The sequence below is a fragment of the Hoplias malabaricus genome, chromosome 8 (genome assembly GCF_029633855.1).
Source record: "Hoplias malabaricus isolate fHopMal1 chromosome 8, fHopMal1.hap1, whole genome shotgun sequence".
In the NCBI taxonomy this organism is placed as follows: Eukaryota; Metazoa; Chordata; class Actinopteri; order Characiformes; family Erythrinidae; genus Hoplias; species Hoplias malabaricus.
This window is the reverse complement of record NC_089807.1, coordinates 23,103,187-23,130,488: the sequence shown is the minus strand read 5'-3', so window position 1 is coordinate 23,130,488 and position 27,302 is coordinate 23,103,187. Positions and strand designations below refer to the sequence as shown.

Genomic DNA, 27,302 nt, shown 5'->3' with positions numbered 1-27,302 from the left:
TAATTGTAAAATTGAAAAGAGGCTGTTGTACCCTGTTTTGCCGCCTCTATATTGCATGCAAGATGAGATACTGTAGGGCATGGAAGCATACATTTTCTTTCCTGGCATCCTCTTCGCACATTTACCCAGTGGTGTTTTAGCTGGGCCTATAGATCCTGCACAGTCATAGGTTGCCAAAGCTGGTGTACCAGCTATTCCCGTAAATGCTTGGTTGGGAGTAAATCTGTGAGGAAGTGTTGAAATCTGGCAGAGACATTCCTGGGAAGCCCTTGCTGTGTGAGTGAGCACATGTAGCTGCAGGGTGTTCTGCTTATATCACTAAGCTGTAAGTGTCCCTACTTCACTGCTTCATTCTCAGCAAAAAAGTACAGTATAAGTACAGATTGAGAGGTGAATTTTTGCGAGATTTATTATAAAACTGTGTAAAATAAAAAGTCCTGGAGATGAAATCAGCGCAATTTTAATCTCCAATTTTAATAGGAAAAAGTTGCAATTATGTTCCCAAATTAAATGCACAGAATATGTTGTCTTGTGCCTACCACCACAGTGACAATTAGTCTGACAGTGTAGTGGAGGCCGACAGTGTAATAGTAGTGTTGTTTGTGATTGCTCACCAGAACTTCACACCAGCTCCTGGGGGAGTGTGTTGCTCCACAGCAAAGACAGTACTGAAGTGTTCAACACAAAGCCTTCATACTCAAATCTGACAGTTGTCAGATCCTAACCAGACCCTGGATTTGTCACTAAAGATTATACGGTTCCAGTCCATAGCTGTCCAGGATTTTTGTTCATAATGTCAATGCTCCCTACGTCTCCTTACAGCTTGGTCAGAGCAGCCTGAATCACAGGAAATTTGTTGAAACAACAATCCTGCTTTTCTCAGTCTAATAATGCACCCCTTTTCAAAGTCTAACAGTCAACGATCTCTCACCCGAACATACACTATAAAGAGTAGCATCTGATAACCTTTTTAAAGGGCAGGAGGGAGAGAGTTCTTACACATGCTTATGGCATGACCCAGTGTCAGGCCACACCTGTAATCATCTATCTGAAACATTGCTGCATGTCGACTTCTGCAGCAAACTGGTTGTTTTTGTTTTTGAGTGTATTTTAATGTTGTAGTTTCCTCCACTGGGTTACACCATGTCTGTTCCTACACTTCTTCAGGGAGATCTCTGGACAGAGATATCTGTCTCAAGGGTGCAATGGAAAGGAAGTTAATTTCCCAGTGACTTCACACATCTCACCCTCCTGGACATCTGATCTTGGGGCTACTCTAATGAATCAGTGTGTGGGAGAGGCCATGACCCTGTGGAGCTGCTAGGCAATGGTGAGAATAATAATAAAAAAAGAAATCAGAAAGTGGAACAATGAGGAGGAGACCAGAGTCACATTAGTCATTTTAGAGAATATAACTTACTTTTTCAAGACAGGGTCATTTATGTGGCAGGAAACTGCTAAAAGACAAGCATTTGTTTGTGTAATTAAAATATAAAACAACATCTATGTAAACCTTGCTATTTATGTAATATATGAAATATAAATATTCCTGTAAGAAGAGAGTATATAAGAAGAGCAATATATTTAAATCAATATATTTTATTTATTAATTCACATTGGCTACTAACTTGGTTTTAGGATTTCAAACAGCATTAAACTAATTCATAATTTTTATTATTCAAATATTACAATAAAAACGAAATGTATACTATTTGTGGAATTTAAGGCATCCATTCTTAGTGATACTACCTTGTGAAAATTTTAATTTAACTAAAATTATTGAAGATTTCCTGTTTACATGCTGAGAGTAGCATTTTATTTATTCTCTTGCTCACTCGCTCGCTCACTTACTCTCTCTCTCTCTCTCTGTGAGAAGGTCATCTCTAGTCGGTGACAAAGTGTTACCCCCACCACATAACCCCAGGCTGGTGGAAGGTCATACCCTCTGTGCTTCTGGCAGTAAGGGCAACACTATCTCCCCCTGACTTGTCATTGACCAGCTCCTCTCCTATTCACTCCATCAGAGCCCTTTGACAGGACAAGCAAAAGAGGCAGATTGTTCTCTTCTACTGGCTTAACTGGCAGGTGACAATCAGTCAATAGTGCTTTCATCCTACCTCCTCTCATTTATCAGTGTCACTCCAGCAGCAATATAAAAGAGGCTTATGATTTGTTGAACAAACCCTATTTCCAGATACATTGGGACACTGTGCAAAATATAGATAAAAACCACAGAATGATGTGTAAATAAATTAAACCATATTAAACCATAGAATTTGATGCCAGCAACACATTTCAAAAATCTTTTACAGGTGCATGTTTAACACTGTGTTGCATCACCCCCTTTTAACAGCACTCACTTTTGGAAACAGAGGAGACCATTCATTTTCCTATCATTCCTATTCTTGCCTGTTTGAAGTATTGCAGCTGCTCAACATTTTGGGTCTCCCTTACAATATTTTTAATTTCATAATGTTCCAAATGTTTTGAATGGGTCTATGGGTCAATGCTGTTGTAATAAATGCAACATGTGGATTGGCACTGTATTGCTAAAATATGCAAGGCCTTCCCTGAAAAATACATAGTCTGGGTAGCAGCATGTTGCACCAATCCTGTGTTGTTTTGCATTAATGGTCAATTAATTGCCAATATGTTATTAATAAACAGTTTTCTCATACTCAAGGTATGACCCATGTAGGTAGCTCCACAAGCTTAATGAAAAACTGAAATTGTGTACTTAGATTGGAGACTTGGTTACCATCAACTCTTTGGAAGGCTGCTGCGTGTGAACTAATGACTACATTTTTCATTAATATCTCACATTGCATGTTTTTCTTAGCTGTGTAGTAATAACACATTCTCTTCTTCCTGCATGTTGTCCCTTACAACCTAAATAATAATCTATTGTTCCATATAGTTATAACTACCTGGACTATTGATTGTATCTGTGTGAAAGACAGTATACATCAATATAAGAGAGCAAATGGATAATACACAGTGATCACACTCTGTCACATTATGGGACTATCTACTCCACGTCAGTGCACAGCACATTTAATGCCTTTTAATCCCCATGAACACAAAGCATGGTTGAGGCCATTGTTTACCACCAGGCTGTTCTCATTCCCTGCCACCTCCTAATATCAGTTAAGCTAAACTGGTCCATATCAAAGTAACATGTAGCCTCCATTGTTTTTGCTTTCTTATTGTACCTTATTTTGAGTGCTCTGTGCAGCCTTTTATGTTTACATCATCAAAAATGCACAAATTATGTATGCACAGACTCTGTGAATGGTTACAGGCATCTAGCTCCAAGTCATGACAGATTTTCATATGCAAAAGCTTTGAGTGTTGACCTCAGAGATTTAAGCTTCTGCTCAAATCAGAAACCCATTCAGAGTGTTTATCAGACTTTGCCATGGATCCTCCCCTCCCCTCCATTTTAAAGACAATAGAAATACAGTCAGTAGCTTACAACTGCCATCTGGGATATCAAGGGTGATCCAGACAGCCACACAGACAAAGAATGCAGTTGGTTCTGTGATTAACATAGTGTGCTACAGATTTTGACCATGTATACCAGGATAAAAGCATAAAAATATCTTAGTTGTATAACTGAGTGCCACAATGTTCTAACCTGTGTAGTAGATGCTGTGGCATATGTTCATATATGTATTATAAATTCTTAGTGTTAATTGGGTGAATTAAACTATACGCAGTTTTAAACTGCTGTGATCAGTATAATGCTGTAAAAATTAATTACACTAGGAGAGCACCAGGAGAAAAAAAAATCACAACACATTTTCTAGTGTTCTTTTAAGCCATAAATTGTCACAAAACCTCTAAACATACATTATGTTGTAAATGTAAATTCCAAATGTTTTTGCGCTATGCTTAATCAAAGCATTATTAAGACTATCATTAAATATCATTAAAATGACACTTCCATTATAAAAGTACCAAACAGTGAATGTTCATTTGTGGACAGTGTAACTTCAAATGTACAAAAACACAAGTTGCTATTGACATAGTAACATTTGTAACAAAATATTAGTTTGGACCTTTAACATTATAAATCATTCCTCTCTGTCTAAACCGTGTGGGATTCAAACCAGTCAATGCTTGAAAGACTGTAAATAAAAAATAACACAATTCACACACATTTCAAACTTCACAACAAATTTTGTTCAAAGAAAGAATAGGGTTGTCATTAGACGTAAACTGTTGATAAATGTGAGTCTCCAAGCAAATAACTGCAACACATGTAATTGCTTTCAGGATACACAGTCCTGGCAGTAGTTTATCTCTTTAAATGAAAGTTAGAAGAAAGTGTCCAAAGCCAAACATTTGCTGAAAGCTAGTCTGAAAATACAACACTTCTCTTGTTAAAAATCCTACTCCCCATCATCTCTCTATAAATATGTATTAGGTTAAAAGAAAAAAAAAATATTTCAGTGGTGTCCTGCACGTGTAAAGTTTCCAATTACTCCTTTTTCCCAAAGATCTTCTTGAAGACAGATTTGTTGTGAGGTCGTGGGAGGCTGGTGTACCCTCTTAAAGGCAGCTCGGAAAATGACTGCTGTCTGCAGCTGTTAGGCTGAAGCAGCGCAGTCCTGCTGCACACAGATGGCTTCTCTCTGTTCCCTATGAACAAAGTCACTGAGTAGCTGGAGTTGCTGTTCTGTCTGCTGCAGGTAGGGGGCACTGTACACGGCTTAATCCGTTGGTATGTTGCTAGAGAGAGGGAAGAATATGAAGGGTGAGAGGAAGCAATCACTCAGTGGTCAAAAATTCTACTGGCAAAATATATTAATCTACTGTACTTCATCATAATACTGGTCCTTTGTCCTCAAAATATGAGAATCAGTAAAATATCTATACTTGTTTTTAGATGTATTTTTACAACACTCCAACACATGTACAAGATGTGTTTTTTTAAATAGGTGACATATTGGGGACTTATTGTATAGTTTCAGAGCACAGCCCTGATATTAACATATAAAAAAAACTGATTATCTCAGTTTTTTTAAGAGAGAGTCTTCCAACACTCAGAAACAGAAGCCCACCCCCTATTTGCATCAGGCGTAAAGGATCTCACAGTGTTGTATAATGAGGAGCAAAAACCCTCTCTTAGCCATATTAGCATTTTTGTTATAGGATCTAATGGAAAACTGTTAGCACTTCAGTCTCTAATGCATTTGTCTGCAAATCCTATGTCTGTCTGTAGGGCACAGTGTTGGTTATTTTATGTGCATTCACATAATGCGTTGTATGTCAAAAATTGTTTAGTAAGCTATAAAATGCATGTATCCCTGTTGAATTAGCATCAAATTATTTTAGTATATTAGTTTCATTTTGAGATGTGCACTACGTCGGGAGTGTGGTGCTATTGGGTACATGGCCTGAGCTCCTCTATTGCCTGACACAGACAAACAGTCCTCTGTTTAAAAACATGACATAGGGATCCATACTTAAATTTCTTAAATTTGAACGTCTAAATGAGGACTAAGAGAAAAAAATCAAAAATTTAAATTTCACAGATTTGATTTGAATTGTGTGTTTGAGTAATTAATAGGTACCCAATATGGCTATACACAGTGGTGTCACCTGCAACCCACGTATATAAGCATATATTATGTAATGTAGTAATATGTAAGTATTTATTTGCTGTCTACATTTTGTCTCCTTTATATATTTTTGGTTTGTCTGCAGGCATGTCCAGACAGTGTCCATATTATATGCTTCTATTTTAAAAACATACATTTAGACATGAGTTACAAATATGTTTGAACCTGATGTGAAGGACTGGGACCGCCTCTTGATATTGTTGCAGTCTTGACTAGGAAAAAGAGAGTGTAGGCCTCCAGGATTTTGAGAGAACCTTTGTTTCAACAAACCACCATGTGAATCTAGTACATATAAAAAAGATCAATAAGGGTTAAATAGCAAAGATATTAAGTGAGAAAAAGAACTGAGGAAAAAAGAGAAATTAAAAAAAAATAATTCAACAGACAAAGTGCATGAAAACAAACTTAAAAAATGGGACATCCTGCTATCCTCCAATGTACATGCAATTGACCTTTAGGATGGGGCTTAAGCACCTACCCAAATGAAAACTACAATACTTCACTCCCCCCTAGTGGTCACACAAAACATTGCCACATTACTTAGTTCTATAAAAACTTAGGTGTACAAATAACTTTTAAAATTTGTAAAACATAATTGTAAAAAAATATATATATATATATATATATATATATATATATATATATATATATATACTTTTTTCATTTTATGGTAGCTGTTGCATAATAATTAAAATTACAATGGTCATTTTATTCAACAAATCATAACCTAAACATGAATTAGTTTGAAAATGGCAAGTGGGGAAAATTGTCACTGCTTTTGTATTAAAGTTCCATCAAGGAAAATTCACTGCAAAAGTATGTGTATCGATTTGTTGTGCTCCTAGGGTTAATATTGTATCCAAAAGTTCTGTTATTGTATCCAAAATGATGAGAAAATTTATTTGGAATTACAATTATACAATACACAAAATACACTTATTTGTACACATAATTCATGTAAATGCTGTTGAGGAATTTCCAGAAAGTGTGCAACTGAATGCAACTTAAAATATACTAACTTGCATCTGCTGAAACGTTGGGTGATAATTCTTCTGAGTTTTCATGGTGGTGCTGAAACATGTCCATGTCGTCTCTTGGAAGGATGATTTCTTTGGTTCTAGCAGAGTTGACTGACTGACTGTAGCTAGAGTGAATCAAGTCACCTTCTACATTCATGGAGCACTGGCATAAAGCACTGCACTGACAGCCAGAAAAAGGTGAGGATCGTCTGCAGTATGTGGAGTGTGTTGTTGGCTCCATTGATTTCACTGTATTAGCTCCTGTTTTGCAGTAATCTGTGGTCAGTACAAATGTTCTGGTTACAGTTCATTCTGTGATTAGTCTGTTCATTTTTATTATCCAAAAAAAAAAGGTTTACCAGCATTTGCTTGGATGCTCCGGATCCACTTCTTCATCATGAAAAGTTTAGAGGCACTTAGAAGGTACTCTGATCCATCACGCAACCTAAGGGTAAAGCCTTAATTGAGAAAACTGCAGCTCACAGCTCAGACAGTACAACATCTCCATATTCCAGCTTTAACAAATTAATAAGAGATAAATGTGTGGATAAAGCCAGGCACGAGAAAAGAACATGCCCAACTTCACACAGCAGCTGTGTGCACATGTGTGCAAGAGAGACAGTAAGAGGTATTTATAAGATTTAATCCATATATCAGATATGTAGTCTACATTCCGAACAGTAGCAACGCTGTGTTTACTCTAGCTACTACGTCACTAGTAAAATGAGTGAATTATGGGAGGGAAGCTGTGGCCATACTTGAGAAAATGAATTTGTGTTAAATAAATCACTTGTGTAAATGTTGACAGCACTAGTTAATATATGAGTAAGAAATGTTGTACTTTGCCCATGCTGCCATTCATCCCATAAATTACAAGCACATTAGCTCATTAGGGTAACCACACGTCCTCTTTTACCCGGACATGTCCTGTTTTTTAGACTTAAAAAAATGTCCGGGCGGAATTTCACAAACATCTGGGATTTTGTTTTTCTAGAGCTTACATAGAATTTCGAGAAGCGTTTCGTCCACAAACTAGTCCCGCCCTCCCATACTCCGTTTGGTTCGCTTGAGTGAGAAGGGGGAGATGTGAAGTAGCCTGAAATCTTCTGACTGCACGGTCTGACTGTAGAGCTACCGTTATTGGTCGATAACCTTCTCTGTAAACATTTAATTGGTCAGTCTGCACGTCAGTAGTCCTTGTTTACGTCAGGCCCCCCGCCAAGACGTGTCCGCTCTTTCACCATCTCAGATCTGGTCACCCTATATTAGCATGCTAAACTATGTGCACTATTTCTTGTTTTCTCACCACTTGGCTACTACAAACGTCCTCAGAAAAATCCCCTTTGACCATAAACCACTTTAAAATACTTTAACTACATCTTCTCTCACCTTAGACTGAAGCAGTTGGGTTTCTTGGTGTAATCTGGTACAGGAATACATTCTGCACCTATTAGGTTCAGCGGAAGACTTGTCACAGAGCTCTGGGACAAACACAGAAATGAATTCCAATTGAGTTGCACTTGACTGTCACATTACTGGCTTACATGATACATTGTTAATTCAGCATCAGTAATGAACAGGGGCTCTAAACTGTGTGCAAAATCACTATCTTAGCCAGTTACCTAACTTACCTTCATTGTGTCTTTTCTGTCCTGGTAAAAACAAAGTGTTTGTCTGTAGAGGACAACATGGCATGAACTCCAGGACCTGCAGAGTGCCTAAAAGGGCCATAAATTACAATAATTAGTTTTGATGACTGTGATCAACAAATGAAACAATGAAAACTTAACTTAACAATGAAAATTTAGATATATATTTGCCTGCTCATGTTATATAGGTGTTTATGAGAAAACAAATAGAAACAACTTACCTTCCTACCTCCCAAAAGTTGTCTGTGTTTTCTCTCTAGTGTTCCCTCCATAGATGGAAAATTTTGTGTCACACTCTAGAATGGATAAAACGCATTCAAATTCAGCTTAGCATGGGGTATATTAAATGACGTCATATTCTTAAATAACCTGCAACTATTAGATGTACAAATACATTTTAAAGCATTTTTTGTGTATAACTGTCATCTTTAATACTATGCAATAAATACCATGAAAGTGCAGAATGTTTGAGTTTTTAATTAAAATTATACCTTACACAAAAATTCTGGATGCCTTGGCACATTGTCATCATTTACATTTAGAACTAAAACAACTAGTAAGTGTTCCAAACACAGAGGTTTTCAACTACTAATATTTATCACTGACAGATTGCGAATAAATGAAGACCTTGAGCATCATGACAAAAACTTATTCATGTTTAAGGCTTCAATGACCTTTCAAAGTCCTTTGAATGTATAAAGGTCCTATTATTATCAAAACAAGCATTTATTAACACTTACCATAGGATTAGTGACAGTCTGCACCCTGGTGTTGGAGCCTGGTATATGAGCAGCTGGTTCCATGGCAACCCCATCCAGATCCATATGAGCAGACGAAACACTCATGGGATGGTTCTGTTTGAAAGAGACATATCACTTTGTATTTAAAGGACTATTCTATGTTAGAATAGATGTTATTAAGTATATTATTAAAGGCAACATCGACAGAAGTGTTTTGGTTTATTTGGTTTATTTACATTCAGAAGCTTCGTGTCTTTTAAGGTGGAATGGTAGGTTTGAGGAAAAATAAAACGACTTTTGTTTGTATGTGGCTGAAGTTTGAAGTTTTGATTCACTGAATTACCAGAGAAACTTCTTTTTTACTCTAGTTGTTTCATTTTGTAGCACTTTCAGTCTGTGTTTACTTTCATACAGTTATTGCTTTCCCAAATTTAGAACCAGTTCCGTCTACAGCAAAATTAAGTAAATATTACCCACCTATGAAGCATAAATAGCGCAATATTCTCATAATAGCCATTTATTGACAATGGAGCTTCATAAACACATTAGATTGGTTTTCAGCACACAAATAGACTGGAGAATTAACAAAAGGTGAGGAAAGTATTTTTTGACTAAAATTGTGAACATCGCATTTTATAAAACTCAGATGTCGTCTCCTCACCTCTTGTTAGCTCTCTCTGATCTGTTTGTGTGCTCGAAATCGGTCTAAGGTCTTTACTTCACCCCAGGCTCAGTCCTTCATGCTAGTTTTTCTCTCTCTCTATCTGCTCATGGCAGAGATATATTAAGTTTTTTTTTAGACAAAGGAGAGAACTCCAAACGTTGAAAAGCACAAAACAAAATGAGGAGTACTATATTCCTACTTCATAGGTGTGTAATATTGAACTATTTTTCAGATTACTTAATGTGGAAATGTCTCCAAAAATGCTACCAAAATAAGTAACTCCATTTGCACATGAGTTTCTTTGGTAATTCAAACAAACAGTGAATAAAAATGTACAGACAAGTTCAATTTCAACCAAGCACAAACAACTGTCGTTCTTCCCTTTAAACAAACTGTTCCACCTTAAAAAATGCAGAGCTTAGAACTGCATTTCCCCATAATCGTAGACATTCTCTTTAAGCACTGCCATATATTAGCTCATCTTTTATTTCTACTCTTGATTCCAAACTCCTCTGAAGTTTCAAAGGATCTGCAGATACACAGCACACCTCACCTTCATTCCACCTTCATCCCCCTCCTCCTCCTCCTCTTCTTTATACTGGTAGATATACTTTTGTGGATCCTTAATCTCTGGCAGTTTTACAATGTCAGCAGCAGTTTCATTAACCAACACTGGCTCGTTGGAAGACTGCTTCTGTAAAGTGAAAGTCTCCCAAGACCTCTCCTCGTTGGACAAAATAGGAGCATCCTCATTTGGGCTCCAGTCTCTTACATAGTCCATGAGATTATGAACTGAGGATGGAAGTCTGAACTCTGCTACTAGGAGGTTAGGAGCAGAGGCAGTAATCATCTTTCGAATCAACACTGGTTGCTCTTTAGATGATGGGCCCCTCTGCTGGTCTGGAAATGAGCTGGTGGGCTCAGGGCCCTGGTACATGATATCGGAGCAGATACTCTGACGATAGGCATTGGTCTGGTTCCAAATGTCCTCTAGCTCCTCCTCTTCCTGTTCAAACTGCTGATGGTCAGGGTGGACAGGGTCATCCACAGGTGATTTAGCAGGTTCTGTTTTCAAACACTCCAAATTCAGGTTAGATTTTTCAGTTTCCAGAGATAGCAGCTTCTCCACAGTTCTCCTGGGTCCTGGGCATTCACAGAGGTCCAAATACGGGGTCTCAGTGCATAGTTTGAAGCTCCCAGAGCTTGAGTGTCCAGAATCTACTGAGTCTTCTCTTCCACTGGCTTTAAAATTTAACACAACATGAGATGAGTGTTTCTGGGTAGCCGCAGGAGTCTCTTTTCTTGGCTTAGAGCAAGTGGGCTTGGCTTTATGATATTGATGTCCATGAAGGTCCTGGATTAAAGTGTGGACACTGGGGCATACATGGTCCTCTACAGCCTGGAAATCATTTGATACTTTAACACTCGCTTCATTCTGCTCTGGCCTTTCATCAATTGAAGTCAGAAGGTCGGGAATCTGATGATCACTGCAGGCCAAGGTGGTCACCTTTTGATCTATATGGCTTGCTTCTTCGTGTAAAGTGCTGGTAACTGAGTGGCGATTCAGTTCCAGTTGACTTTGCTTTAATGCCATTTCCTCAGCTGATACTGGAGCAAGACTCAACACACTTTGTGAAGCTGGAATATCATCAACATGGATTTTCTTATTGTCCTGACAGTCAATCTTAAGAACTATTTCCCCAGGAGCTGTGTGTTTAGCTTCATCGTTTTTGTGTGCTGGTTGTGAGCGAGCCAGTTTGAAAGTGCTAAGAGCTGTAGAATGCTCTGTATATGAGTCGTTCTCTTGGGTGGCAGTTTTCTTGGAATCAGCCGGACCGATGGTGATGATATCTTGAATACAAGGAATGTGGCTCATGTCCTTAGGCAGGTCAAAACTCAGCACAGAACCTAATGAGAGGAACCTGCAGTGGTTCTTCACATGACCAGTGGTGGCTGTGGCAGATTGCTCCACTATCTTGTTTGGATCAGGAGAGTGGAGCCATCCTAAGCATTCAGCATCAATGTCTTTCAATAGCGGGTTCTTCACATAGTCCAGGACGTGGGCCTCTCTCCTTTCACACTTCCTTTCATCATTTCTCTTATTCTTCTCCTTCAAAGGCCAAGTGTGCGTGTTGTATGTGATGGCCTCAGGCTCTAAATAAGAAGAAGAAGAAAGTTCCACTCCCATGATTCTTTGTACAGTGTGTCTACGGGCATCTTTCTTCTTCTTCTTCTTCTTACTTTTCCTCCTTAAGCTGCTGAAGATGGAGCTGGCACTGTTCCTAGGCGGCAAGTCCAAAGAGGTGCTGTCCACCTCAGGGGAGGAAGTGAATGAGGACACGGAGGCACGAGGAGAGAAAGAGGCAGGGCTATGCTCCACACCATGTAGTCGAGGCAGTGACATATTCTCATACTCAGCCCCAGCTTGGATGGTGTCCTTAACATGCAAGTATGTACTCACCTAGAAAGAAAAGAAAATACTGTTAATTATATTTATTTTATTTTTATTTGGTACACCCATTGGTATGTATGTTATGGCCATGCATAAGGCCATATTTAAGCATGCTGTATTTTATGAAAATGCACTTTTCAAAGCAATATTTAACTGCACTGCATTAAAGGAACACTAGCAGCCCTTTTTTGTAAACAAGGAACATGTTCGGTTCCTGTTCGCAAACCTAATTTGGAACTGTTTGGTGGGTTTCCACCAACATAAATAGGTTCCCAAAGCAGAAAATTTAGATACCAATTGGAACCCAGTATTATACACATGCACGTGTATCAGAACCCATTGTACACAGAGGATAAAATATGACTCAATAAGTTTATATGTCTCTGGCTCTGGTGCTGAATTCAACCACAGCATCATTGGAACTGAGCAACCACACAACCCCCCCAGCTGATGACATATCTTTGGTTCCCACCAAAACTGTTGTAAATGAGGGAAAGTTCACTGGATAGCTCCAAGGTTCCAAGAATCAAAAGTGGTAATGGTTCAAGAAGCAAAATTCTTTTGGTGGAAAAGGGCTCTAGGTAAGTTTCTGTATTGTTGCTCCGGGGCTCCCCCTATAGTTGGACAGTGTAATTCATTTTTATAGCACTGTCCTGAAATCAAGGGGGAGGGAAGTGTACCCTCCTACCCTCCTCCAAAGGTTCAATAGTGTAGTTTCTGCAGTGCTGAGCCCAGAGGAATGATAGAGGCTTTATTTTCCCTATTACATCTCATTAAAATGATTTTGATGCTGCAATTTTAAGGTAAAAATACTACCTAGTGTTCCTTTAAAAGTGTCTTTTTGAATGTTCAATACAACATATGACAAGTAAACAACAAATTAGTTGTGTAATGTCTTCTGAGGATTCATGTTTGCATGTATTGAAACTAAAACATGAAATACAGTACTTTTGTAAGTATAGCCTACAAGTACTGGTAGTCTCATGCCAGCTCAGCAGCGGATTTGCATTCCCCACACAAACAGGTATATTTATTTGCACATTTGTTACTAATGAGTGGTGAATCTGAGCTGAAATAACAAAAACAATCCACTGTAAGAAGCTGAAAACAAATCAGTTGCACTTTAATGAATAACTACAGCCTAAATATCCATCTGTTACAAAGAGTACAGGAAAGACTAAAGAACACTGGAGTGACTGTACAGGCATGTCTTAAAGACTTAATCAAAATCATCTGCTCTTCAAAATGTCGTCATACTCAGCTGTAATGGCTCGACCTTTCACCCGTATGACTAATCTTGTGTTGCTGCAGCGGCCCAAGACTATAAATCACACAGTGTAGTTAGGAGGTCTTCTAGAAAGTTCACTGCACATTCCTCAGTTCCCAAGCGCCCCTGCTGTAAGCCATTTAATACTAGCCTTTCATGGGAAGTGAGGGTTAGGTCACATCCTGTCAACACACTATGAACACAACTGCTTTAACCGCACTACCCAAAGAGGCTTATATAATAGCTGAAAGTGCAGCTCCGTCCATCATTCCAGCTTTCATCTTTTGTCGTTTCATTTTGTCACTTCATACTGGTGTAGTTTACACAAGTAACATGGATGATAAAGTCAAGGAAGCTACTTCATTTTACTCTTAATTCATGATTTACTTAACCACACTATGTTTATGCTGAAAGGTCTCTGGGGGCTCATTAGCTAGCAGTGACCCTCATCAGCTGAAAGCTGGGCCCCACGTCCAAATTATTTAGTCTGGGCTCTCTCACGATCACAAAAAAAAAAAAAATATTGATTATGTATCTAAATGTGGTAAAAAGAAAAATTTGACTGTTGCCAGGCATTTTCCCACAAGCTGTAATCCCCTTGATGTTATCTGAAGAATGGCATTTAAGTCTCCCTCAGGGGTTTGCACTATGGAACGTGTCCACCGAATGGATACTAGTGGATGATGCAAGAAAGTGAGCAATAAACATAAAGTGAGTGCAGTGACCTATAGACTGTAACACTTTTTACAGTTTCTGGCTCTGACTGAAATGTACACTTCAGAGACCCCCAAAGACAACAAAAGCATTTAAAGCCACCTCATGCATATGCGTTTAGTCTCCCTTGAACTGTTTTCTAACAATACAAATCAGCTCCACTGACCACACAAGAGTACTTTGTAGTTCTACAATTACAAACCAGCTGTTGTTATGTATACTTTGTTTGCCCCCCTTTCACCCTGTTTTTCAGTGGTTATAACAACCACAGAGCAGGTATGAGTTTGTTGGTGGATCATTCTCAGCACTGCAGTGGAGGAAAGTGTCTGTTGTGCTGGTAAGAGTGGATCAGACACAGTGCTGCTGGAGTTATTAAAGCCCTCAGTGTCACTGCTGGACTGAGAATAGTCCACCAACAAGAAATATCCAGCCGACAGTGTCCTGTGTCCACTGATGAAGGACTAGGACGACCAACACAAACTGTGCAGCAACAGTATCTGTGTAAAGATCCATCACCATGTCAGTGCCACTGCAGCGCTGAAAATGAACCATCCAACCATCCAAACCATACCTGCTCTGTGGTGGTCCTGTGAGGGTCCTGACCATTGAAGAACAAGGTGAAAGCGGGGAAATAAAGTATAAAGACAGCAAATGGACTAACCCTAGTATATAATTATAAAAATACAAGAACTTCTGTATCGTCAGTGGATCTGAGAATGGACTGCGAGTGTACAAACAAGATGCTAGGGTTGAACTGTGTATGTTTTTATTTTTCAGCTTTAATTCCAGAGACATTGTCCAGGTCAATGTCCATGTTATTAATGTTACTGATGAATCTGATCATAAGATCATGGGATGAGGAAAATGAGGGCCGAACACACAAAATGATTTTGGGTCCTTATGCTTATAGTGTTAGTCAGGCTATCACACAGCAAATCATCATGCACACAATTTTATACACTTACATGAATGCACACCAACACACAGCTCATTCATGCAGGGTCACTGACCAGAACTTCATTTACCTCTTCTGCACTTTGTTGATAAACTTTTTTCTTTCGTTTTAAACTACCAAAAATTCCCTGGCAGCGTTTCCAAAAGTTTTTACAGACAGAAGAGTGAGGTTTTGTAGGCTGAGGAAGGCAAAAACAACAAAATAGAGGAATATTGGCGAGATACAAACGGGGACAAAATGAAAAGAAAGAACAACAGATTCATAGGAGGCATTTTTTTAGGGGGGTGGTGTTTGGGGACAGTGACAAAAGCATGGTGATATGTAAAGCTACAGACAAAACAAAATACACTTAATTTTTTTACTGTTATGCAGAGTAATTGTAAAATCTCAAATGCTTAAAAAAAAACCGTAATATTCTATTTTTTCCCATTCTAAACACTAATGTTAAAATTTTAAACACCATCACATCTTAAGAGCCTTATAACAGTAGCCTGTAGGCTAACCTAAGAAAATTAAGCAATTAATTCATTCATTCATTCATTATCTGTAACCTCTTTTTCAGTTCAGGGTCGCGGTGTGTCCAGAGCCTACATGGAAGCATATTTTTATTTGAACAAAACATGATTTATAAGCAGTTAATTGAGATTTATTAAATCCAAATCAAGAACTTAGGGCAGAGCTAATTTAATAAGAAAATATTTTGACTTCTAAAACATTTATTTCCTATATGTTAAGGCTAAATTAACCCTGATATATTTTGATCACAATGTCTGATACTAAGCTTCTACAGACTTCTTTAAAATCCATAGATCAATGCAGATAATTGTATTTTAACTGTTACATTCATTCATTATCTGTAACTGCTTATCCAGTTCAGGGTCCTGGAGGGTCCAGAGCCTACCTGGAATCATTGGGCGCGAGGCAGGAATATACGCTGGAGGGGGTGCCAGTCCTTCACAGGACAACACACACTCACACATATGGACAGTTTTGAGTTGCCAATTCACCTACCAATGTGTGTTTTTGTACCGTGGGAGGAAGCCGGCGCACCCGGAGGAAACCCACGCGGACACGTGAAGAACACACCAAACTCCTCACAGACAGTCACCCAGAGTGGGACTAGAACCCACAACCTCCAGGTCCCTGGAGCTATGCGACTGTGACACTACCTGCTGCACCACCGTGCCACCCTAACTGTTATGTATTAGAATCAATTTCAGGAATTTAATACAATTTAAAACAACTAGCATTAACATTAAATAATAACTCACTAAACCAAGTCAATCAAAACTGTCTAAATAAAACAAATGATTCGCATTTTGGATACCCCAATGCCCCAAACAAAAAACAGCAGGGTTTATGATTGCCCACTCAGGGAAGGAAGCTAAATAATTAAGTGTACAAATAAATTAAACCCCTGTAGTGTAACATAATTGTAATTCAGCATTCAATAATTCTCCTGCTTAAGTCATTTTATGGTAAATACTGCTAAGTATTATTATTTATTTATTTATTTTATTTAATGTTCACAATCACCAATATCGAAAACAGCATTCTAAATCATCTAAACTAAAACTCACATGTAATTTTGGATATAAAGCGCAGAAGATATCGGCATATGCTTTTTCAGCATTTTTTCCTGTAATGTAAATGCACTGATAAATTAATTCTTCTCACTTGCCATTTTCATAGTACTATATTTATAGTTGTTGTTTTTTTTTTTTTTAAAACAAATGACATTTTTCAATTTTAATACTACACAACTGTAATCATAAATTTACAAAAGAGGAGGGAAATGTGTGAATACTGAATTACAATTATATGTTACACAAAAAACACACACACACATTAAAACTCATTTGTACATCTAATATATTTATCCTAGATTACTTGAAACATATATAAAATTGTAAGCCTCTCTGGATGATAACATTTTTGTGTGTGAGAATGTGTGTGTGTGTTTATTTAATTTCATTCTCACCCTGTGCACAGCCTCTGAGTATTCCACACCTTTCTCATGGTCTGGCTCCTGTACCTGCAAATCACTGTCTCCTGAGTTAGTGAAGCTGAGAATGAGATTGACTGTGCCTCCAAAAGGCGGTGTGTTGGGCTCTTTCAGCAGCAGGTAAGGTGAGTCACATTCTTCCGAGAGGGTTTCAGTGCTTTTGGGATTGACACTTTTCATCACCTCATACCCATTATCCAGCTGCACTCTATCTTCCACACCACAATGGGGAGCCGCAACAGAACCTTCATTCTCCTTAGCAGTGGCAGAACCTTCTTGATCTTCAGAAAAGCTTGCTGGCTCAAGCTAAAAACAAACACATTTTGTCAAGACATAAGGCACTCCCATGTGTATAGAATAGTGCAGTGGTTCTCAAGCTGTGGTACGCATACCATTGGTGGCACATGAAGCAGCAAGAGGTGGTATGCAAAATGACTCCGTAAAGTATGCTGCTTAATTAAAGAATTTAATGGTAAGTAATAAATCTAAAGTTTTCATGTGTAAATCACATATTAATGAAAGTTGTGTTAAAAAAAATACAACATGGACTTCTCACAGGCAAGTCTGTAAGGGATAGGTTTATGGGCTTTTTTCTACCGAGGGAACGCAATCCCCAATATTTTGCAAAATCCATGAAAAGAAAGCAGTTTCAGCTGCTTGCTGGACCTAAACAAAGTCTACAGACAGATGCAAGCTATTTGGAGTTTATTGCTAAAAGGGCAAAGCAGAAACAAGAAAAACAAACAGAGACCAAGCTTGATACCACAGAGCCCAGAAGGACAAAATCCAGAGGCAAAATAGAGAGAAACAAAAGGAGAAATCTGTACAGCTGAAAACAAAACAGAAAACATGCTCAGCTGAAGGAAAACATTGTGGCTGATCTTTGCATCATCATAGCCCTAAAACACTGTTTAACAGTAGAAGCACTGTGCTTCCTTGATGTACCTACACAAGTCCCGAGAGCCACTGTGAGCAGCTTCTTCAGTTTTTTACACCTATTTAATTGCGTAACTGATATTAATTAACCAGTTCTTGTTCTTTATTTAGTTAAAAAGGCTTATTTCCCATACATTTTATTTAAATGTATAACTGTGGAAAAAAATCGGTTTAATCCTAGTTATTTGTAGTCTCTATAATTTGTAGTAATTATTTTAGAATCATTTTGTGTAAAGCATGCAAATTTGAAGGAAAAATGCCACAAAGTGCAAAAAATCAAGCCAGACCTTGTCCTATGCCCCCATCTACCCCTAGAACAGAGGAAGAACTGGGGCCACACGTATTTATGACCAGACTCATAGGTGGTACTTTGAGGTTTGGGTTTGATAATGTGTGGTACTTGGTCTAAAAATTTGAGAACCACTGGGCCAGTGGATTGCAGTACAACATGCATTGGAGGGTTTACCTGAGAATCAGTAGAGCAGACAGTAGCCTCGGAGTAAATGGCATCAGCGTGCAATTCCTCTGCTCTCTTCCTGTTTAGCCTTTGGTCCTTCTGGGCCCTCCAGTGTACCAGGATCCATCCTAGCATACTTCTGAGCTCCTCCATTCTCTCTTTAATCTTCAGGAAATATGAAAGGTTAATTATATATTGAGCAAAATGTAACTACAGGGCAGTTTAAAGGAGCAATCTGTAATATATTTACTATATTAAGTCATAAAATGACCAATATGTGTCATCAGATTGGGGTTTCAGCCTGCGATCCCACACACTGTTTAATCACAGTAAAGTTTGCACAGCCCAGGTTGCCAGGTATGACACACAATAGCAGACACAAACAGCGTGCTACAGCCATGGACACAAGCAAGTAAACCTAAAACAGACCTAAAAATGACCAGAAATACTGAAGGAAAGGAGGAGGCAGCTTAGAGGCCAACAAGTCTACAAGATGGGTGCAGATTTGGCTGGATAAATGCATGGAAATGTGTAACCTGAGTTTATTAATAACTCCTTAAATTTGAAATAACACAGAAGATTCACATTTTTTTTTCTATGTAACTACTGAATAATGCAGATGTAGCAACATGCAAATCATACCATTTTGGCCAAGTGGTAATCTTCATTTAAGAGCATCTTCCCTGTAGCTGCAAGCAGGTCATATTCCTGGAATTTCTGTTCTATTTGCTGGTCCAGAAGCTCAATCATTGAGCCCTGGCTCTTATGGCCCTGGCGCAGGGCACTCTCTGAGAATATGCGGGAGCGGGTGTCTTCTGTCCAAGATCTGTATATGGTGAGTATAAATGCAGTGTGTTAAAGCATTGAGACTAGTTTTCTTTGCTCTCTTGACCATAATAAATGATATCACTATCATTAATAAATAATAATGAAATAAGATTATGTGTACAAATAATTTTAACGTGTCTAACTGTGATTCAATATGCAAACAATTTCTTGCTCTTTTGTCATTTTATGGCAACTGATGCATAATGTTAAAAATGAGAAGTGTCATTTTATTCAACAAAAAATATAACTAAAATTAAGTAGTTTGAAAATGGCAAGCAAGAACCTCAGGTAAAAGTGTACCTGTGAGTTTTTGTTTAGACAGTTTAAAGATGGTGATTTCGATGTCAGTGTTTGTGAATACATCATATTAATACTTCGTTTATTTAGTTGTTTTTTTTTAATGGAAAGCAGCAGTTTGAATTTTAAAATAAACCACAAAAAATTATTTTATTCCTAATATGCAAAAATACATTCATTAATACAGTTCTACAGAAAGAGAAATTTTGAAGTGTTTAAACCAAAACCTTATAAAAACAAATCAAATACAAACAAATTTTGTGTTTGACATACATCACTTCCAAGTACTTCCTAAAGAAATGTCGAAGCTGGCCAAATTGCAGCAGTTTGCTGCGGTTCTCAGTCATACTCCTGCCCAGCTCTTCCCAGGCTTGCAGGCTGGTCTGAACTTCACTTCTAAGGGCATGCACTCTCTCTGGGCACAGATCTACCAGATGAACAGACAGATTCTCCATGATATCCACCTCCTCCTTCAAGGCCTCATATTCAGTCTGGGGACAAGCAAAAGATTTAGTTGTAAGGCTATACTTCAAACAATAGAAATCAATTGCCTCACTTTGATGTCTTGCATGTGTAAACCTGGAATGTTCAAAAAAGTGAGATAGCAGCAAATGCATTCAAAAATATGTATAATTTTTCAAAGAAAACTGAAGATTAATTTTAAATTCCATAAACACTACACCACAATTTTGTGAATTTAGGGCTTTGATATACAAAGGGACAACATGTGCTACAAATCTTAAGTCTCTGTAATCCTTGTCTTTGTAACAGTCTTTTGAGACCAGAAATGAATGCTGCAAAACGCTACATGGGAGCAAACTTTCACAGTGTTTTTCACATTATTCTCAGGTGCAGAGATTGGCAGATGCCTTTAGCATGACTTTGGAGCTATTTCAGAACGAGCGATTAGGTCATTCCTACTCTTTAGTGTTAGGACACAAAAAAGTGCATGTGATACACATAAGCTGCCCAAATATGAGTCACTTCTGTGCCTCACCCTAAAACTGTGACACACAGCAACCTTAAGCTGACACACATACATACACACAAAAGAATGCACCCAAACACCCGCGCACTGTTTTCCTCTGTGGGTAATAATATGGGTTGTGAGTGGGATCATACATTTCAGTTGACTTCATTAACTTCCCCTAAACAAAGCAAGGGGCCTGGTGGGCTCTCGATGGATGTGAGAAATTTTGACCCAAACAGGAAACAGGTTTTAGAAACAATGTGCTAAAGTAAAGTCATCATGGGAGACCAGGCTGTATGCATTACATCAGCACCCAGAGATTATTATATCACCACAAACAAGATGCTTCCTGGAACAAGCATGTGTTAGAGAGTGCATGGCTTTGTGCTGTTGTGTTTCCACTGGAAAGCCTGTAAAAACTACCTTTCAGCATGGGTTTTCATCAGGCTTAGTTCAAAAGTCCCCACAGGCAGTAAATTCAAAACATTTGATTAATTTTAGAAAGATGAATCCTTTATAATTTTAAAGGCAACGTCAACAATTCTCACGATTATGGGGAACTGCTATGTTATACAGTTTATTTATATTCAGAAGCTCTGCATCTTAAGGTGAAACGTTATATTTGAAGAAACAAATATGACCTTGTTGAGTAAGGGGTTTGGACCTGGCTGAAGTTTAACTTGCCTACGCTTGCCCGTTTGAATTATCAGAGGATCCCAATTTGTAAATCGAGTTGTTCAGTTTTGTAGGTTTTCGTTTGTGTTTACTTTCATGCAGTTCTTACTTTCATGTGTTTAGTTTCATTCAGTCTCCAAAATTTAGAGCCTTTTTCACTTTAAGTAATCTGAAACAGCAACAATAAGTCAATATTACCCATCAACTGAGCAGGAACAGAAAAAATATCCTCATCTCTGTTCGTAATTTTCAATGTTTGGGGATTTCTCTGTCATCTAAGCTCCTCTAAATGCAGTTTTTCAGCAGAGAGAGAGAAAGCCTAGCATATAGGAGTGAGACACTTTTTTGTACCCATTTATTGACACTGGGGATTCATTCACATATAAGACCAGTTTGCAGCACACAAACAGACTGGAGAGCTAGCAACTGTTTAGGAAACATCGTCTGAATTTTATTATAAAGTGTTTTTTGATTACTATTATAAACATTGACTTTAACTGAGATGATCACTGGACATTTAAGGTGTGGAAATGGCAAAGTCAATAATTGGAAGCCCTCACCTCCAACTGGTCCTGTTGCTCTTGCAGGCTGTCCAGACCACAGTGATCTGGCTCACAACGGACAGCCATCTCTCTCTCCATGTCCAGCACGTCTACAGCCAGTTCTGCACAATGCTGCAGACACTGCTCTAATTGCACAGCTACACTGGAATGCTGAAATATAAGACCAGGAGAAAGGGGTAAGAAAGTTTTCACACTACCCTGATTGATCTAGACCTTTACCTTCACTTTACTATTTTGTCCCAACCAAAAACGAAGCATAGTCCTGTTTGTGTGAAAGCACTTTTTTGGATGGTTCTGACTTTGAGACAAGTTACAGGAAGTTGGGCCAGTTTAAATGACAGGCATGAATAAAACCAGACAATTTCCTCATTGCCTTCATGCTAAAAAAAAGAGTAGAAAACAGGTAAAAGCCTTTATTAAATTTTAAGTTATTTACAATAAACATACCATGCATCCTTAAGTGAGTGTGGCATCCCTTAACAATGAACATCATTTTATAAAATAATATTTAACTGATTATGCATATTTTAATATTTAGAGTTCTATATATAAGAGAGAGTAACAAAGCACCTCTTTCCAGAGTCACACATAAATTGTGTTGTGTTTTTCTTTCTTTGTCACTAATATTTAAATATTTCCCATTGTGTTACTTGTAATATATCATAAACCACACGCTAGCACACTACACAGGGTATAAATGTACTGCATTGTTATTCGAATGACACTTAGTAGAAACTAGTGCAACAGAAACTAGTGCAAGGACTTCAACCATACAAGGTGGAACTGAGAATGCAAATAAGGAGCTGATAAAAATAAAATGAAAGCTTGATCTGAGTAGCAGTAGATAGTCATCCATTCATTATTTGTAACCGCTTATCCAATTCAGGCTCGCGGTGGGTCCAAAACCTACCTGGAATCATTGGGCGCAAGGCGGGAATACACCCTGGAGGCACACACAGACACACATTCGGACACTTTTGAGTCGCCAATCCACCTACCAATGTGTGTTTTTGGACTGTGGGAGGAAACTGGAGCACCCGGAGGAAACCCACGCGGACATGGGGAGAACACAACCAAATCCTCACAGACAGTCACCCGGAGCGGGAATCGAACCCACAACCTCCAGGTCCCTGGAGCTGTGTGACTGCGACACTACCTGCTGCGCCACCGTGCCGCCCTGTAGCAGGAGATAGTAAATTATAGAAATTAATCTGCTCACTCTCTTTCTCAGCTGTTGCATAGTCCATTAGTCTAGGTGTTGTTTTCAAACAAAACAAAACAAGCCAAATCCAAAGCCACACACAATATAATTAAGAATACAAAACTTTGTTATAAATGTTACAATTTTGGAAGAAGCTTTATAAACAGTCCTTTTTCACATTCAGCATAGTCTGATAGAAGATGTAATAACAAAGAATCATATAAGATTTAAACTAGTAACTCTGTAAATAGAAACCTAAATAATAAACGAATAAATTTCAAAGTATTTGGTTACAAATTGGATGCCAAGCTTTTATATCATTACCTACACTTATGAACATTATTTTGGCAAATTAATTTGCAAAGAAACATTATTATTGTACATACAGGTGCATCTCAATAAATTTGAATATCATCAAAAAGTTAATTTATTTCAGTAAATCAATTGAGTGAGCTAATTCAAGTGTTTATTTCTTATAATTCTGATCATTATGGCTTACAGCCAATGAAATACCAAAAGTCATTATCTCAGAAAATTTTAATAATGAACACAAAACCCCTGCAAAGCTTTCCTAAGCCTTGAAAATTGACCCTTAGTCTGGTTCAGTAGGCTACACCATCATGGGGAAAACTGCTGACTTGACAGATGTTCAGAAGGCATTCATTGACACTCTCCTGCTGTATCTAAGCATATTAATGGAAAATTGAGTGGAAGGAAAAAGTGTGGTAGAAAACAGTGTACAAGCAACAGGGATAACCACAGCCTTTGGATTGTCAAGAAAAAGCCATTCAACAATTTGGGGGAGATTCACAAAGAATAGAGTGCTGCTGGAGTCAGTGCTTCAAGAACCACCACACACAGACGTATCCAGGACATGGGCTGCAACTGTCGCATTCCTTGTGTCAAGCCACTCAAGACCCAGAGAATATGCCAGAAGTGTCTTACCTGGGCCAAGGAGAATAAGGACTGGACTGGTGCTCAGTGTCCAAAGTCTTGTTTTCAGATGAAAGTAAATTTTGCATTTCATTTGACAATTAAGGTTCTAGAGTCTGGAAGAAAGGTGGAGAGGCACACAATCCAAGCTGCTTTAGGTCTTGTGTGAATTTTCCACAATCAGTGATGGCTTGGGGAGCCATGTTATCTGCTGGTGTTGGTCCACTGTGTTATATCAAGTCCAAAGACAGTGCCAAAAACATTTTTTTATGCTTCCCTCTGCTGAAAAGCTTTATGGAGATGTGGATTTCAATTTCCAGCAAGGCTTTATCCACACTGCCAAAAAAACAATATCTGGTTTAATAACCACAGTATCACTGTGCTTGATTGGCCAGCAAATTTGCCCGACCAAAACCCTAAAACCCATAGAGAATCTATGGGGTAATTTCAAGAAGAAATTGAGAGACACCAGGCACAACAATGCAGACATGCTGAAGGCCGCTATCAATGCAACCTGGGCTTCCATAACACCTCAGCAGTGCCACAGGCTGATTGCCTCCATGCCACGCTGCATTGATGCAGTAAATCATTCAAAAGGAGCCAAAACCAAGTAATCAGTGCATATACTGTACATAGTACTTTTCAGTAGGCCGACTTTTGGGTTTTCATTGGCTGTAAGCCATAATCAACAACATTAAAAAAATAAACACTTGAAATAGATCTCTCTGTTTGTAATGAATCTATATATGAATTACACATTGAATTACTGAAATAAATTAACTTTTTGATGATATTTTAATTTATTGAGATGCACCTTTATATTGTGTCAGGAAATTATGTATCATGAAAAACTATTGTGATAAGAGATTTCTCTTTAAGTGTCCTTTGTAGCATCCATGAACTATGACATCCATTATTATTACTTACTCTGCTGAGGAGATCCTGAATGCTGTGGTCATGTGACTGCGAGCGGCCTCTTTCCCGTGCTGTGTCATTAAGCATCTCCACAGCCTCCCTCAGTTCCTCGACAGGGTCTCCCAAGCTCTCAATCAGGGGCTCATTGTGTGTGCTTCTGTCCAGTGGCAGCAGAGGTGGCTCACAGTCATGATCGTTCTTCACTGGCTGCATAACAAAAGCAAACAAAAAAAAAAAAACAAAACAAAAAAAACTTTCCAACCAAAATTTAACCATGAAAACAGAAGAGTCAGTGTCTGACTAATGTCAAGAAACTGTGTCTCTGCTTTTAGACTGACAGGTACAAAAGACATTTTGAATATAGAGAAATCCTCCACTTCACACATTAATAGAATTTATTTTGTTAACAGACCTGTCCCAGAGTTTCATAGTGAATCTCTTCCAGCTCCACTCTCTCTAGAAACTCTGTTAGCATACGTGTGTCCTTAAGGTCAGAACTCTGCTGGTTTATTGCTAGCTGAACATTGCTGAACCTGAAAGACAATAGCAGTAATCAAATACAATGTAACTAAAACATCAATATTGATCAGCTGTTGGGAAAACACAAATATGTCTAGTAAGGACATTATTACAAAGCAACTTTATGGAAATACAGACCTCTTGATAAGCAAGTTAAGGCCTGAGCAAGGTGAAAGTGGCTGAGCAAAGATGAAAGTGAGAAATAAACCCTGAAAATATCCATATTTCTAGTTGCCCTTCACACTAGAAACTCATAAATGCATGTTGTTGCTATTTTCTTTGTTAGACTCTGTTTTTTGGATGTAGCCTGAATTTATAGAAGTGTGCCTCATGAAGCAGCATCCATCACATGGCATTAACCATTAAGGCATATTCCTTAGACTTTTCATGAGTAAGATATCTGCTTCACATATTCAGAATATCTAAGCCTGAAACTACTGAGGGTAAACCCTTTTTCACCCCTTTGCCCAACCCCTTAGCTTTACCCCTCCACTTTGTTTAGGGGTAGGGTGTCTCAATCTTCTGGGGACAGAAAGTTGGAGACTAATGTGTTAGGGCTATATGACTCTTTTCCAACTGAGTCTATTCATAGGCACCCTCAATTTGGAGTGACATAAATGTTTTGTAACGCAAGCATCCAAACCAGTGACTGTACAAAACTGAAACAAACAATCCCAAAATTGTCAGTATTGTGTCCTTTAATAACTATGATAACCATTGTATTATCTTATTTTAATGTTGTATTAGTGTACTAAGACCTGTAACTTCATAGCAAGCTTATAACTTCAGTAAGTGTGCTGGGACATTTCCAATTCCTCCTTGAATTCCTGTTTAAGAATTACATGCTGGCCCTTAGCTTGCATGAAGTGGTGCAGAGGAGTAGTAAGTCAGTGAGGTTGGCAGGTGCAAGGCCATGCAGGTCTTTAAAGGGTAACAACAGGATATTGTAATGGACACTCAGAGATGGGCAGCCTATGTAATTGATGAAGAACATGGGTAATATGGGCAGAGTTCTTTGAACGCAATAAGACTCTGGCAGCAGAATTTGGTATGTATTGTAAAAAGCAAAGAGTTTTAGCAGGTAGGCCATAGAAGAGAGAATTGTAATCTAATCTAGAAGTGATGAAAGCGTGCACAAGAATCTCAGCAGCTTTAGAAAGTATCGGACAGAGCCTGGCAATATTACGTAGATTAAAGAATGCAGTTTTGGACAGATATTTAATCAGGGGATTAGGTAACAGGTGTGTTGTCAATGACAAGGATGGAGTTGGAATAGGCTAATGTGGCTGATTTTGTACCAACAATCAGTTTTTTTTTTTTTTTTTTTTTTTTAGCATTTAGCTCGAGAAAGTTGGAGTTTAACCAATGTGTTAGTTTCTGGATACAGGAGCTTGGGTGGAGGGAAGGATTCAATGGGTTTGATGTTAAAACAGATATGTGTGTTGTCTGCATAACATAGCATAGCTGTGTAAATTAAGGCCATGGGCAAATTATGTGACCAAGGGGCAGCATATAAATGATAAATAACAGGGGGCCAAGAACAGAGCCTTGTGGTACTCACTGAGTGATTGGAGCAGTGATAGATTTGTGTTTGCCAATTGTTACAAAATCTGTTAAGTAGGATGTGGAACAAGAGAGCACTGTGCCGGACAGACCAATACTAGAAAGCCGTGAAATGAGTATTTTGTGATTAACCAATCAATCAATCAATTAATCAAAGGCTGCAGTAAGGTCAAGCAGAAGTAAGACAGAAGCATGGCTGGAGTGAGAGGATAGGAGTATATCATTAAGGACATGGATGAGAGCAGTCTCTGTACTATGATGAGAATGAAAACCTGACTGAAAACGCTCAAAGAGGTTACTGGTATTTAAGAAATCTTGCAGCTGTGAGGTGACAACTCTCTAAAGGACTTTGG

General features: G+C 38.4%; 1 protein-coding gene across 3 annotated transcripts in view; it reads right to left on the bottom strand.

Annotated features, from left to right (window-relative positions):
• Nucleotides 1–3,828: 3,828 nt before the first annotated feature.
• Nucleotides 3,829–27,302, bottom strand: part of LOC136705890 (uncharacterized) — a 53,059-nt gene continuing 29,585 nt past the window's right edge. Inside the window, exons 17-33 of one of the 3 annotated variants that reach the window (XM_066679705.1) lie at nucleotides 25,280–25,400; nucleotides 24,880–25,074; nucleotides 21,816–21,968; nucleotides 19,884–20,101; nucleotides 19,128–19,311; nucleotides 18,495–18,650; nucleotides 17,069–17,398; nucleotides 15,158–15,265; nucleotides 10,253–12,160; nucleotides 9,036–9,149; nucleotides 8,517–8,591; nucleotides 8,278–8,364; nucleotides 8,036–8,127; nucleotides 7,006–7,091; nucleotides 6,647–6,922; nucleotides 5,793–5,909; nucleotides 3,829–4,734 (exon numbers count right to left, since the gene is read on the bottom strand). In XM_066679705.1, coding sequence (XP_066535802.1) covers nucleotides 4,484–4,734; nucleotides 5,793–5,909; nucleotides 6,647–6,922; nucleotides 7,006–7,091; nucleotides 8,036–8,127; nucleotides 8,278–8,364; nucleotides 8,517–8,591; nucleotides 9,036–9,149; nucleotides 10,253–12,160; nucleotides 15,158–15,265; nucleotides 17,069–17,398; nucleotides 18,495–18,650; nucleotides 19,128–19,311; nucleotides 19,884–20,101; nucleotides 21,816–21,968; nucleotides 24,880–25,074; nucleotides 25,280–25,400 — 4,471 coding nt within the window. In that variant the 3' untranslated portion in view covers nucleotides 3,829–4,483. The remainder of the gene's footprint in view (nucleotides 4,735–5,792; nucleotides 5,910–6,646; nucleotides 6,923–7,005; nucleotides 7,092–8,035; nucleotides 8,128–8,277; nucleotides 8,365–8,516; nucleotides 8,592–9,035; nucleotides 9,150–10,252; nucleotides 12,161–15,157; nucleotides 15,266–17,068; nucleotides 17,399–18,494; nucleotides 18,651–19,127; nucleotides 19,312–19,883; nucleotides 20,102–21,815; nucleotides 21,969–24,879; nucleotides 25,075–25,279; nucleotides 25,401–27,302) is intronic. The other 2 variants (XM_066679706.1, XM_066679707.1) reach the window with 2 other exon arrangements.